The sequence below is a fragment of the Aulonocara stuartgranti genome (assembly GCF_965226115.1).
Source record: "Aulonocara stuartgranti genome assembly, chromosome: 11".
Lineage (NCBI taxonomy): Eukaryota > Metazoa > Chordata > Actinopteri > Cichliformes > Cichlidae > Aulonocara > Aulonocara stuartgranti.
Genome location: NC_138947.1, coordinates 14384392 through 14397233, shown reverse-complemented (window position 1 = coordinate 14397233; position 12842 = coordinate 14384392). Strand labels below are relative to the sequence as shown.

At 41.8% G+C, this 12842-nt stretch overlaps 2 protein-coding genes across 2 annotated transcripts; both read left to right on the top strand.

Moving 5' to 3' along the window:
- Positions 1 to 1742: 1742 nt before the first annotated feature.
- aicda (activation-induced cytidine deaminase) lies at positions 1743 to 4332 on the top strand. Its single transcript, XM_082553127.1, has 5 exons — positions 1743 to 2500; positions 3139 to 3304; positions 3415 to 3697; positions 3839 to 3951; positions 4065 to 4332. The coding sequence occupies exons 1-5, from the start codon at positions 2439 to 2441 to the stop codon at positions 4113 to 4115; spliced, it is 675 nt and encodes a 224-aa protein (XP_082409253.1). The 5' UTR covers positions 1743 to 2438; the 3' UTR covers positions 4116 to 4332.
- Positions 4333 to 4460: 128 nt separating this feature from the next.
- LOC309718113 (adaptin ear-binding coat-associated protein 1-like) lies at positions 4461 to 12795 on the top strand. The gene is made up of 7 exons (XM_082553126.1): positions 4461 to 4907; positions 5833 to 5933; positions 7925 to 8029; positions 8498 to 8579; positions 8703 to 8811; positions 9011 to 9158; positions 11205 to 12795. Exons 1-7 carry the CDS (start codon positions 4807 to 4809, stop codon positions 11315 to 11317), a joined length of 759 nt encoding a protein of 252 aa, XP_082409252.1. The 5' UTR covers positions 4461 to 4806; the 3' UTR covers positions 11318 to 12795.
- Positions 12796 to 12842: the final 47 nt, after the last annotated feature.

Here is a 12842-nt window from a genome sequence, read left to right as displayed (position 1 = left end):
TACGTTATCACTAAAATACTACATGTAGATTCATTCTGCAGAAAGTAGCTATTAGCTGCATCCCCAAAATACTGAGTTATTACAAAGATTTAATCAAAATCAGTTATGCTTTCATTTGTATGGAGATTGTTGCACGCTATGTAAAAGTTATACATAGATATTATGACTTGAGCATGTGTGTGGTTTGCAGGTGAATGGCAGTTTATATGACTAAGTGGGGAAATGCACACAACCCCCCTGCTTGAGGCTAACCTTAATATGGTTAGCAGCCCTCACGCTTGCATTGCGAGTCTACCCCACTGCTAACCTCAGACGATGTCAGTATAGCATCAATCTGCCACACATAAACACCACAGGATGTTTGTGCAGTGTTAATGTGTGTGGGAAGGAGGCATATCACACCTGATGTGAAGGCAAATATAGGCCTATACTTTGCTGCTAAATCATGCAAGCCAAGCCATAGTGGAAAATCGCCGTCCTTTAATTAACTTAAATGACAAAGCTGAAACACCTAGTAACACAGCGGTGTTGTAGCATGCACGAGTAAGTGTGTGGTCAGGGCATTTTCGCCTTGTAAAAGCTGTAGTCTTTACTTGTGACACTTCTCGGTCATCATCAGGTTGTTTCCACGTGACTGCCAAACAGTAGACACCTGTAAGCTGGGCCTCTACCCGCCTGATCTGTAGCTATTATTGTTGTCAGGAAACAGATGTGAGTTCACACACTGGAAAGAAAGTCTGTTTGTGACTGTGGTCATATGCGTCTGCACGGTATGGCTGTGTGAGTGTGTATGTGTGTGTGTGCCTGTGCGCGCATGAGCAGGGTGTGGGCGGGTGGGTTTCGGAAAGTATGACTTGGCATTTCTTACACCCGGTCCCCCCCATCCTCGACTACGGTTTAAATGCATGTCTGGCCATACGGTACTACTCCAGCACACACACACACACATTCATACAGTGCACAGGAGGGGTGGTAGTGCACGCATGAGTGTTCATGAGTGACTGTGAGATGACCTTGGTCAACTGTGGTCAAACCCAGAGAGGTGGTTGGGAAGTGGTTACATATAGTTTGGCATTTGATCAGCCTCTTGAAGTCCAGAAAAGACACATGCGCTCAAGATCAAATGTGCAGAGACATTAGGCTTAGTGCGCTGTCAGAGTAATGCAATATGATGTGAGGTTGTTCAGTGCATGTAGACACACACACACACACACACATGAATCACTCTAAATTTGGGGGCACCACACAATCACAGGATAAATTAGATAAATTTGTTCCAGATGATGTATAACATATAGACTGTGTTAATGACATGCTCATACAGATGGCCAACACACACATGCTTGCACACATACACACACAGATGAGCGCCAAAAACAGCCACCCTGGGAAACGGTGAATTCCCCAAACCACAGAGTGCATGAGAGGGTGAGGGGAGTCATGGGAAAGCAGGATGCCTGCATGCAGTGCCACTGAGTGAGCAGACTGGGCCCAAGCTAAAACAGACTGAGCAAAAAAGAAGCAAAATAATACACATCCTGATTTGGCACCGAACCGATGACAGCATCTGAAGGTTCAAAGGCTTGTGAGTGCGATTTATCCACACGCTGTGGTCGGTCAGCTGGCCAGCCAGTCCGGCAGGCACGTAGGACGAGGTGGGTCGATTACAGGTCTGCTCCCATCCTGACACAGTTTGGGAAAACCCAGATGAAAATACAAAGTACGTGTTACGTCTGGGAACGCCTGTAACTCCACCAAATCTTGGGGCCCCTGAGGAAGTGGGGAGGGGGGACCAGCTAGGTGGAAAAGACTGAATAGCACTGTAAATCAAGGTGAGACGGTATCTGGAAGCTTTTACTTGATGATATGGCAAAAACAAACAGTTGAGAGCCTGTGACTACATGAGTCTTAAGTGTCTGGAAAGTTCCATCCAGTTGGCTCCATTTACTGACGTCTGTAAAAACTCCAAAGGTTACAAATCACGTCAAACGCTCCTCTCATGTGTGGTCACTCGGATTATTTTTTAAAATCTGCGTTGTGTAATCTCCCCCTCCAATAAAATTCCTTTATTGCCTTTCACCAAAAGAATGGTTTCACTTTAATCATTGTTTAAACAGATGTCAAATTCTTTAAATAAACATAAGAACCACGAAGCATTCAAAAAGAAAACATTTGGCCAGTGAGTAATCCAATTACAACTTTAATTGCTTAGCAGCAGCACGGTGTAATCCAGCCGTCTCTTCTGTATCACGCCTCCCCAAATTATCTTTGAAAAATCATTCTGTCCAACCAGATGCTGCCTTGTGTTGTATGCAGGATGTTTATGTTTAGAGGTATATCTTCTCAGTTCCCTCCCTTTAACCCCCCAACACACACACACACACACACACATACACACACACAAACACACTTTCACTCTTTCTCATTTACCTTCCTTTATGCTACCCAAGCCCGACGAGTGGCAAAGCGCGTCTTTTGAAATGATTGCAAAGCTAGACAGGTGAGCAAAATGGATATATTATATTTATATGTTGCATTTATCGTTCCAAACAACAACTATTTGACCAAATTGTGCGTGCAAACTATTTAATTAAGAAAAAAAAGAACGCTTTTTTTATAGTTCTTTTACCACGCTACGATACTTTTGATGCCATTATAAGATTTGTCATTGGAAATCTGTTTCAATAATTATGACCCTTTACTCGTGAGTTATATCAGGGTTTCAGTATTAACAAGTGATGAATAACTGTCCTGCTTTCACTAAAAGTCGTGAAACTGAGAGTGAGAAAAGGTTTGTGAGTGAACGTAAGCCGCTTTCTGACTGTCCATCACTTGTGTTTGGTTAACCACAGGTTTTGCATGCATTACTTGTGCTAACTTAAGAGATAAAACTTGTATTAATGAGCGACTCATCTAAGTAGTAATAAGAATTAGTCTCAGACCTTAGTGGTGTAAAATTATTAATTGTGCGAATGACTAGGGAAACTTTCTGACACCACAAAGCTGCCACACCTTTTGCACTGAAATGTTGACTGATAAATTCAACATAGCGTGCTTTTAAATTGTATCTTGTTTTTTTTTAAATCTGTGCTGTGTCTACTGCAGTGTGCTCTTTAATGTTTTCTCCCTTTATTTCAGTATGCTTTTGCCCAGAAAAAAGTTCCTCTATCATTACAAGAATGTGCGCTGGGCAAGGGGCCGGCATGAAACATACCTCTGTTTTGTAGTAAAAAGACGAGTAGGGCCTGACTCCTTGTCCTTTGACTTTGGACACCTCCGCAATCGCAATGGCTGCCATGTAGAGGTAGGTAAAGTGGGAGAAGATATGAAAAGGGTCTGCTCAGTAGCAAGAGAGAAAACAGCAATTGAATGAAGGCTGTATAATGATTATTTTATTCTTATTTTTCTCTGCAGCTGCTGTTCCTGCGCCACCTTAGTACATTATGCCCTGGTCTATCTGGGTATGGATTTCATGGGGAGAGGAGGGTCAGCTACTCTATCACCTGGTTCTGCTCCTGGTCTCCCTGTGCAAACTGCTCTTCCAGACTGGCCCAGTTCCTCAAACAGACACCCAACCTTCGCCTCAGGATCTTTGTCTCTCGTCTTTACTTCTGTGACATGGAGGACAGTCGTGAAAGAGAGGGTCTCAGGCTGCTTAAAAAAGTCGGCGTGCACATCACAGTCATGAGTTACAAAGGTGGATGAATGAATTTATGCATATGTGGGCGATAAACAGAAAAAGTAGAGACATATTTGACTTTAGAGTTGTGCACTATTCCCTAAAATAGTCCTTTCCTGGATGTCAGTAACAATTATTTATTTTGCTGATTGTTTTAAGACTTCTTCTACTGCTGGCAGACTTTTGTGGCTCAGCAAAGCAAATTTAAGGCCTGGGAAGATCTGCATCGAAACTCAGTACGTCTGGCCAGAAAACTCAACCGCATCCTCCAGGTATAACATGTAACACACAACATATTTTCCCTCAGGCAAGCAGGATGAGGCCAATCGAAATAATGATGTGTTCAGAATGATAATAATGTCCTGTTCTGCCTTTTCTCTTTCAGCCCTGTGACACAGAAGATTTAAGAGATGCCTTCAAGCTTCTTGGACTGTAAAACAAACCTGTGGCTGCCTCTGAAGTTAGCATTAAGTCTATTATTAAGTCTGATGAGAAAAAGATATGTTGGTGTTGGACCATCACTACAAGAGCTAAACTGAGAATTAGAAAAACTGAGAAAAAAATGCTTTCAAGTTGTGGCAAGGCTTGTAACATTGGGTAGCTGCTGCTTGCTGTATCTGTAGCGAAGTCAAATAAAGTACTTTACAATCAGATACTGGATTGTGTTATTGATTGCGAACGGTAATCATTATTAATGTTATAGTTTTATAGTACCAATTATTCTGGGCCGATAAGCTAACTACCGGTAGGTAGTAGCTACCATAACCCACAACTGTACTGGAATAGTTTTTCACATTTAAACTGTACTCTGGCAATAAAGTCGAAAAACAAAGGTCGTAATCAAAGCAGCAAAGGCTTAATATCAAAATTTTTAAGTTAAACCGAAAACAATCCCATAATACAACCAAGAGCTATTAATCATTTGATTTGTTCCTTTTGATCTAGCGTAGAAAATGTGTGCGTAACACCCCTTTAATGTAGCAACGTGTCGGTAGCAATGGCGCAGAGGGACCCGCTTATGCGCAAATACACCGTCTATTACGGTCAAATAGCCGTTAACGCGGCGCGGACACACCACACCGTCACCATCACCGCCACCGGCGTACTCCGACTGAGTAAAAGTCAAGATGGCGACTGATGGTCAGTTCGAATATGAGTCGATCCTCTGTGTCAAACCTGAAGTCAACGTTTACCGAATCCCACCGAGAACATCTAACCGGGCTATCAGGTGAGGGATGGGGGAGGTTTCTGACCCAGCGCTCGCTTGCTGCTGCCTTTAGAAGCCGTTGCCTCAGCGACCTGCCTACCAACCTACCCAGCTCATCCGCTAGTCACGAAGCCTCACGTAGCGGCGGCGGTAGTTTATGAGCAGGTTGTTTTTGGGTGTGTATTTACAAGGTCATAGGGTTGTACTGGGCCCTGTTAGCCCACTTAACAACGACTGTATCGGATCGGCTACATCCCTCTCGGTTTGTCTGTGTTCGTGCTTTCATCCTGTGACACATCAGGAGAGATCTGGCACTTAAAATCAGCTATCAGCTGAGAACAGCGTGCTACACGTCCTAATTTCGCTAGTTTGTCGTTTAAGTACAAACAGAAGAGCATCCCTGAGGCTGCAGAGAGGCTAGAGTCCTCCTCAAGGACGCTTGAACATTGTTTGATGTTGCTCCATGTCAAGGGGTTAAACATGGGATGTCCTGGCTCATAGCCAATGTGGTCACCTCAATCCATTGTTATGTCTTTACTGTGCAGATAATGCATATGTTATAAAGAGGTCGATATTGGTTTGTTTACCCCATTTTTCATTGGCTGGTCCTTCAGCATGACCTGCTGCAGCTGCTTCTGACTGGACATTACACCAACCAAACAGTAGCATGTGCCTCAGGTCCCATGAGCCACAGGATTGGTTAACCGCTGACCATATGTATTGTGAGTAAGGGTGATGATGTAATATTTCATCCCCATGTCTCAGTGAAATGTCTTAGTCACGTTTTGCACACGTAGAAAATGAGTGTGTCTGAGTATGACAAATCATAACAGTAACTTTCCTGTGTCTTGCTTATTCACCTCCTCTGTCAACATCAGTCTGAGTAAACTGTCAACAATTCACCTACATCACAACATCTACCTCTGTGTGTGTGTGCGTGTCTTAGGGCTGCTGATTGGAAGCTGGATGCTCCTGACTGGACGGGACGCATGCGTGTGACGGCCCGGGGCAAAGTAGCCTACGTGAAATTGGAAGACAAAGTCTCTGGTGAGAGACGAGCAGACAGGGCAGCGCCATTGTTTACCGGGCTGTCGCTGCTGTAAATCACTTCACTGTATAGTCTCCTGTTTGTCACCCTGCCCCTCTGTTACTCATCGATTCCAAGGTGACCCAGCCTGCAGCCGAGTGAGCAGTCTGGAGGCTGCATCAGTGCATTTTTTAGAAACTTAATGTCCTTGTTTTCTGTAAAATACACCTTTTGTTTTCCATTCACGTAACATGGCAACAATTACAAGTTCTGGTCTGATTCTTTAAATCCTAAAGAAAGGTGGTTTATTTACTACCTCCTTCAGCATAGGATACAAGTAATGTCCTGCAGAACAATCAGAATAACAAATAGGTGATGCAGATCGTGTAAATTTGAATTAACATAACCTGATGATATGTTTTGAACCTGGAATAGCAGCCTTTAAATGTGGACACAGAACTGCTGTGATAAAATCTTCATCATGAAGTAAATCATTTAGAAAATCAAGATTATTCAATTCAGTTTTATTTATCTAACTCTAAAACACAAGAACAAACACCTCAAGGTGCTTTATATTATAAGGTAAAGTACCTACAATAATGCAGTGTAAATCCCACCAATCAACTAACCCATTTTGAGCAAAGATTTGGTGACAGTGGGAAGGAAAAACTCCCTTTTAGCTGGAAGAAACCAGGCCCAGGTAGGAGCAGCCATCTGCTGCGACCAACTGGGGGTGATGGGGAGAAGACACAATGTGAAAGAGATTCATAGCTGTATTAAAATGACCAAAGTGAGTTTAAGGTTTACAGTAATTGAGCTTGAATACGTTATAGTACCATGCAAAAGTTGTTGTTGTTTTTTATGGACATTGACTACTTTTTGGTTCATTTTCGGTCCAGTCCCTGTACCTGACCATTTTCAGAGAAATGTTTTTTTCTGTTTGTTTGTTAAGCTGCTTAACATTGACCTGTGACTCATTCAAGCATAAAAAAAGACACCTGACTCAAGTGACAAACCAGTGTTGTGTCTACACATAACACTTAGGAAAGAACCCAGTTTAATTTGTACCTTTAGGCACTTTGTCACAAAAACACATAATTTGTTCCCATGTCTTTAGTTAAATCTACAGTAAATGCCAAAAATAACACCGTTGGAGAGCACAAAATAGTATTTTTTGTACCAGCAAGGTGATTCCCAAAAATTTGGCCTATGTCAGCATGGTGTGTAGTGTATCCTTAAAAAATGAGTAAACTGGATGAGAGTAGAGGAAAAAAGAAAAAGTGGGAGGTGTAAGACACTGTCTAAAGCAGATGAACAGAAAGCCTTGTCCTTAAGAGGAAAAACTACAGCAAAGACCTGAAATTTGCAGTTCAAGTCATCAGTATGTACGGAGGAGGTACAACAGCCATCTCCAAAACGTGTAGAAGACTCTGCCATGGTTTGGGGCTGCATTTCAGCCAATGATGTTGGTGAACTTGTCCAAATCGATTGAATTATGAAAACAAAGAAGTACCATCAGATTTTGATAATATAAAGAAATGATGAGGGATACTCAGGATGTTTGCATAGGACTGTATATCCGTTGTTGTATTGCTGCCTTTAAGATTATCATGAATTCATCTGACCTGAATCACATAAACCTTTATTAAAGTAAGTGAGGACATGATGACCAACTAATCTGAGTATGACCGGGATTTTTACTGACTTTATAGGCTATATATTCCTGTTTATTTAAAACCACCTGAAACATATTGCAACATACAAAGCTATAGGTGAGTATCTAAAATAAGCTTTTTGTAGTCCATCTTCAGGGCCCTGTAGTTTCAACACAGTCGACATCAATGATGTCATCGTCACATTGTTTAAGAGACTTTTGTGAGTGCAGTCAGATTCTCACCAGCTCCACACTTATTTAATTATTCTCCTTCACATCTGTCCTTTACCTCGTGGCATTTTCCATCAAACCTTCAGACTGTTTTGCCAAGCTGATAACGAACACATATCTTTTCAGGGGAGCTTTTTGCCCAAGCACCAGTGGACGAGTATCCTGGAGTTGCAATGGAAACAGTTAGCGACTCAAGCCGTTACTTTGTGCTGCGCATCATGGACGACAACGGTGGGTAAAACAATTATTGCTAAGCCATAAAATATTGAAAAAAAATGTGTTTGAACAGGATACAAGGACATTATCCGGATTGATGTGGGGTTTTTTAAAAGTCTAATAAATTTAAATTAAAGAATGTTGGGTATTTTTTTAAAGCCTTTAAAATATTTTTTATAGAATCACATACTGTCTGTTTTAGAGATTACTGAACTGTGGAGTAGCTGTATCCATAATTTGTTTCGCAAAGACAAAACTTTATTACATAATTCAAATTTCGTTCAGTCCTGATTTTTATTTTAAAGGTCTTCATTTTTAAAGTAATGCAGGGACAGTGATCATTACAGAAGTTCTGTTTCTGTACAGCACATTTTCAGCCAGTTTGTGCTACGGTGTGCAGGTCATTCTGAGAAACCTGTGGGTTTATTTTGTTTGTTATTACTGCTGTAACTTGATTGTTGTCTTTGTGTTTTTTTCTCAAAGGCCGCACTGCATTCATAGGCATTGGGTTTGGAGACCGAAGCGATGCCTTCGACTTCAATGTCGCACTTCAGGACCACTTTAAGTATGAAGCTGCTCTGTGAACGCAGCTCTAATCATGACTAATTGAGTTGTCAGTGTATTTTTTCCTTTAGTGTTTCCTAAGATACATTTTTGTATCACTGCTTTCCTCCCTTGCTTTCTACAGGTGGGTGAAACAGGAAACTGAATTTAGCAAGCAGGCTCAGGCTCCAGACTCCACTCCAAAGCTGGACCTGGGCTTCAAAGAAGGACAGACCATTACTCTGAACATTGGGGTATTATTTATTTTCATAGAGTTTCATAGTACTAGTGTGGTGTTCAGGCCTTTTTCAAAGCTGTACAAATATGTCTCTGTCAAGCTCAAATGCATTGCATCGCATATATTTACTGCTAGGTTTAAAAAAGCATCAATCATACTGGATATACCCTCATTCATGCACAGATTTTGTTTCCTTCCATCTATATCTTATCTAGCAATCGAAAAAGAAGGACAGGTCTCGTCCACAGAGTTCAGGCGGCTTTGGGCTCCTTCCGCCTCCCCCTGGGGGCAAACTGGCTCCACCCCCTTCTTCCAGATCAACAAATCATAACACACAACCATCAGCAGGAGGAAGTGACTCTGGTATGTAACAGTCCAACAACAACCCCATGTTTAATCTTCACCTCAATTTACAATGTTATGAGGTTAAGAAAAGATATAAAGGAGGTTTCAGAACTAGGGCTGCGGTATATCATATCGTCCAGTATGATACCGGAATAAATTTTTACGTGATTTAAAAGCGTCGTATCGTGATATCAGCGATAGAGCGGCGCCATGTGTTTACATTCCCTAGCATGCACAATAAGAAAACAAGCCCAGGCATGTCTGACTGCGAGAGTCGCATGTTAGCTTCCGATGATGATTTAGTAAAAGAGGGAGCTACTTCACTGAACTCCAAACACAGCACAATGGAAGCAACAAACTTATTTCACCACTCGAGGCAAAAACAGATCGTTGAGTTCAAGAAGGCTGCAAAGGTGGAGATGCTAGCAGCTGGTGATGTGCAGCCCAAAAGTAAAACAAATGAGTCACATGAGTCGCTGGCTATACTCCATATGACAGGAGGAGCATATGTGGATGGAAATTACTGATGCGGTTACTCTGTAGAAAAGTAGGGCTTTAAGGAGCTGGTTAAAAGTTCTACTCAAGGTAGAACATCCCGGTTGAAATGAAATGCTGTTCACTTTCAGTTTTATAACATGACAAATCTGTGCACAGTCCTAAAGAGTTTCAAGTTGTGAATTTTTTTTAAACACCGCATAGGCTTCTTCATCGCTTACATTTGACTTAATGCTGTGTCACTACTACGCTCAAAATGATGCTTGCAATTCCACCAGGTGCAGCGCAGCAGCTCTGGTCTGCGATACTTAAAATAGCATCGGGTCAGTTTTTTTATAGAACGACTGTCAAGCTGCACAGAGCCAATAAGGAGGGCAGGAAGTCAGGTATAGAAATCTGGCCACTTTTCAAAATAATAGACCACATGCACAGTTTTCTGAAACTCTCCTGTTGTGATTTGAAGCCGTGCTAAAGGCAACAGAAAACCGCACTCGAGACACAGTCTCACAGACAAGCGGCAGGTGTATTTCAGGGGTTAATGTGAAGGTCGTGAATCTGTGCAGTTTGCTGGTTGAGCCCAGTTTTTAATTTATGTCAGAAGCAGTTTTTTTGATTTATAGTGCAAATGAAGGTGAACCTTATTACTCCATTAATGCTTCGAGTTTGGGCGCTGCTTTTTCATTTACAGTGGGGGATCTGACCTGCTTAAAGCAGAAGTCAAACTGAAAAAAAAATGCTTCCAGAAATGAATCAGAGTGTTGAAGATTAGTTCCTTGAGCTTGTCTGTTTCCATTGAAGCACAAGTCAGTCTTCATAGTTGATGTAGTGAGTACAGTGTTGCGCAGGTCTATTATCCAAAACTATGACACATATTTTTTTTAAATATCTTTCATTTAGAAAATAGTGTTTCCTGTAGCTTCTGTAGCATAGATGTTTACAGAGCTAAACTGTGTCATGGTTTTCTACACTCTTCTAGTGGTATCTAATCATGCGCGCGGTTTCGGTTTCGTGTATTAAGATTTGTAGATGCCTGTGTAAGATTTCCTCCGCCATCTGTATAGAGCAGAGGTGAATGTGTGTTTAAAGCACTGAAAAACATTCCAAAAGCTTGTCTATCTGAAATCATTGTCCTGTTAGTGGCGCGGTGTGTGTGGTTTGTCCAGAGTAAATGTGGGAAAAGACTCACTAGTTTTGAGTTTCAAGTGGAAATTTTCAATACTTTACCACCATTGTGTTTGGGTGGCGGCAGAAGTTTCAGAGGTCGAGATCTAGAAAGCTCAGTGCATAAAACTGAAACCGTGTGCATCACTGATACCACCAGGGTAAACTGGAAAATAGTGCGAATACCACTGTAAGTAAAAGTTGTAGGACAATATTTTTTGTTATCTGGTGAAATTATATTTTTATCGATTGCTTAGAGCTGATGTATTATTTGAGAAATCCTTGTATTGACATTCAGATAACTTTTTTAATCCCTCAAAAAGACAATTTGTTTGCAGATTATAACATATGACGTGTATTAAAGTTTCAGATGTGCGTCTCTCTTTTTCTTTGATTTCAAACTGCCAGGGTGTTTGCTAGACCTGGACTCCAGTAACTCCAACTCTGTGGCTCCACCCAACCCCACCTCGACAGGCAGCTCTGACCTGTGGGGAGACTTTGATTCTGCATCCCCGAAGTGAGGAGAGAGTCCCCCTGTTTTTTTCTCCCTTTTCTCTGTAAATTTATGCAGCACTTTTTGCAACTTTCTTTTCCCGATTACGGGGTCCCGTATCTCTCCCTGCCAAGCAGGGTAAGCCCCTGTCGTAGTTTTATTTCTCTTGAATTCCTCCTACTTTGTTCTGACCTCACAGCACCGTCTTAATTACGCTTACAGCTACAGCTGCGGGCCAACTTGACATATTCAGCAGGCTCTGCATCCCCATCATTCACTCCATCTGCTTGGACTCTGTATTTGTCTAGATTCGCCCTGTAACAGTTTGTTCCGCCAATTTTCCCGTTCTTACAGTGTTTTATTTGCTAATGATACACAATAGGAATATCAAGGGAGGCATAATCTTGTCATCAACATCTAATGATCTACTGAAATCTAATGAAATGTTCATGAATGACTTAAATGTACAGAGAATATTTATTTTAAATGTGTATATACATATATTGTAAGTGGTTTGTAATTATTGTTGTTGGTCTACGTCCTGTTTCTCCAAGTCTCCAGCAGCGGGACTGATTATATGCACTGACTGACGGTCGCATCTGTCTGTGTAGTTAGTAATTCATGAAATCCGCAGTGAACGCCATGATTGGCTCATGCTAGCTTCAGTTTATTGCAACGTTTACCGCATAAGGATTTTACTTGAAAGACTCCTGTTAAGTCGCAGCTGATTTACAGAGCGGCTGTGCTCTTTAGCACTCTCTGCTCGGCTCTTGCGGTTCTGCAGCTGTCAAACACATATTCCACCGGGGACGGGCCGCGGGAGCCGCGCGCATTGTTTTAACCATAAATCAGGACACTTGGAAGCAGGAATGCTGGATGGGAGAGGGTGTAAGCAAAAGAAGGAGAGGCATCAAGTGCTTTTATCTTTGCCTCAGGGGGGAAGCAGAGATGATTTAGTCCGTGTTATGTCATCTTCACTCAGCACAGCTGTTAAAGTTGTGACTGGTGAGTCATTTAGGTCACGGCCTCTCTCCTCGTCAGTGAATCGCTCTGTGTTTCTGTCTCCGTAAGTGTTTATGAGAAGGGCGATCGGGTCGTGCTCAAGCACAGCGTGTTGTGCTGTACAGATGAGTTAAATGTGAACTCCAGTTCCATATCAAGGTGTTAAGCTATCAGCGGTATTGTGATGCAGACAAATGCAACGTGGAAATAAGATAGTCCGTGTTTGATGCAGTGTTTTGTTGTGATATTGTTGTGTACCCAGAGATGGATTATGTAAAAAATGATATCACACGCACATGTGTTGTAACAGATGTGCAGTGGAAAGTGGTGTGATAATGGATCAGAGAACAGAGTGTGTGTGAGTGTAAAGCCCCAAGGATGCTTGTCAGTGTTTGTTTATTGTCTAAATTATTTCTCTCAGATGTTACCTGTTATTCAAACCGTAAGTGTGTGTGCAAATGAATATGCAAAGAAAACTATAAAGAAAACACTTAATGGCCATAACTTTCTTTTGTGGTTGTTGTTTTTTTTTTCTTCTTCTTTAAATTGAG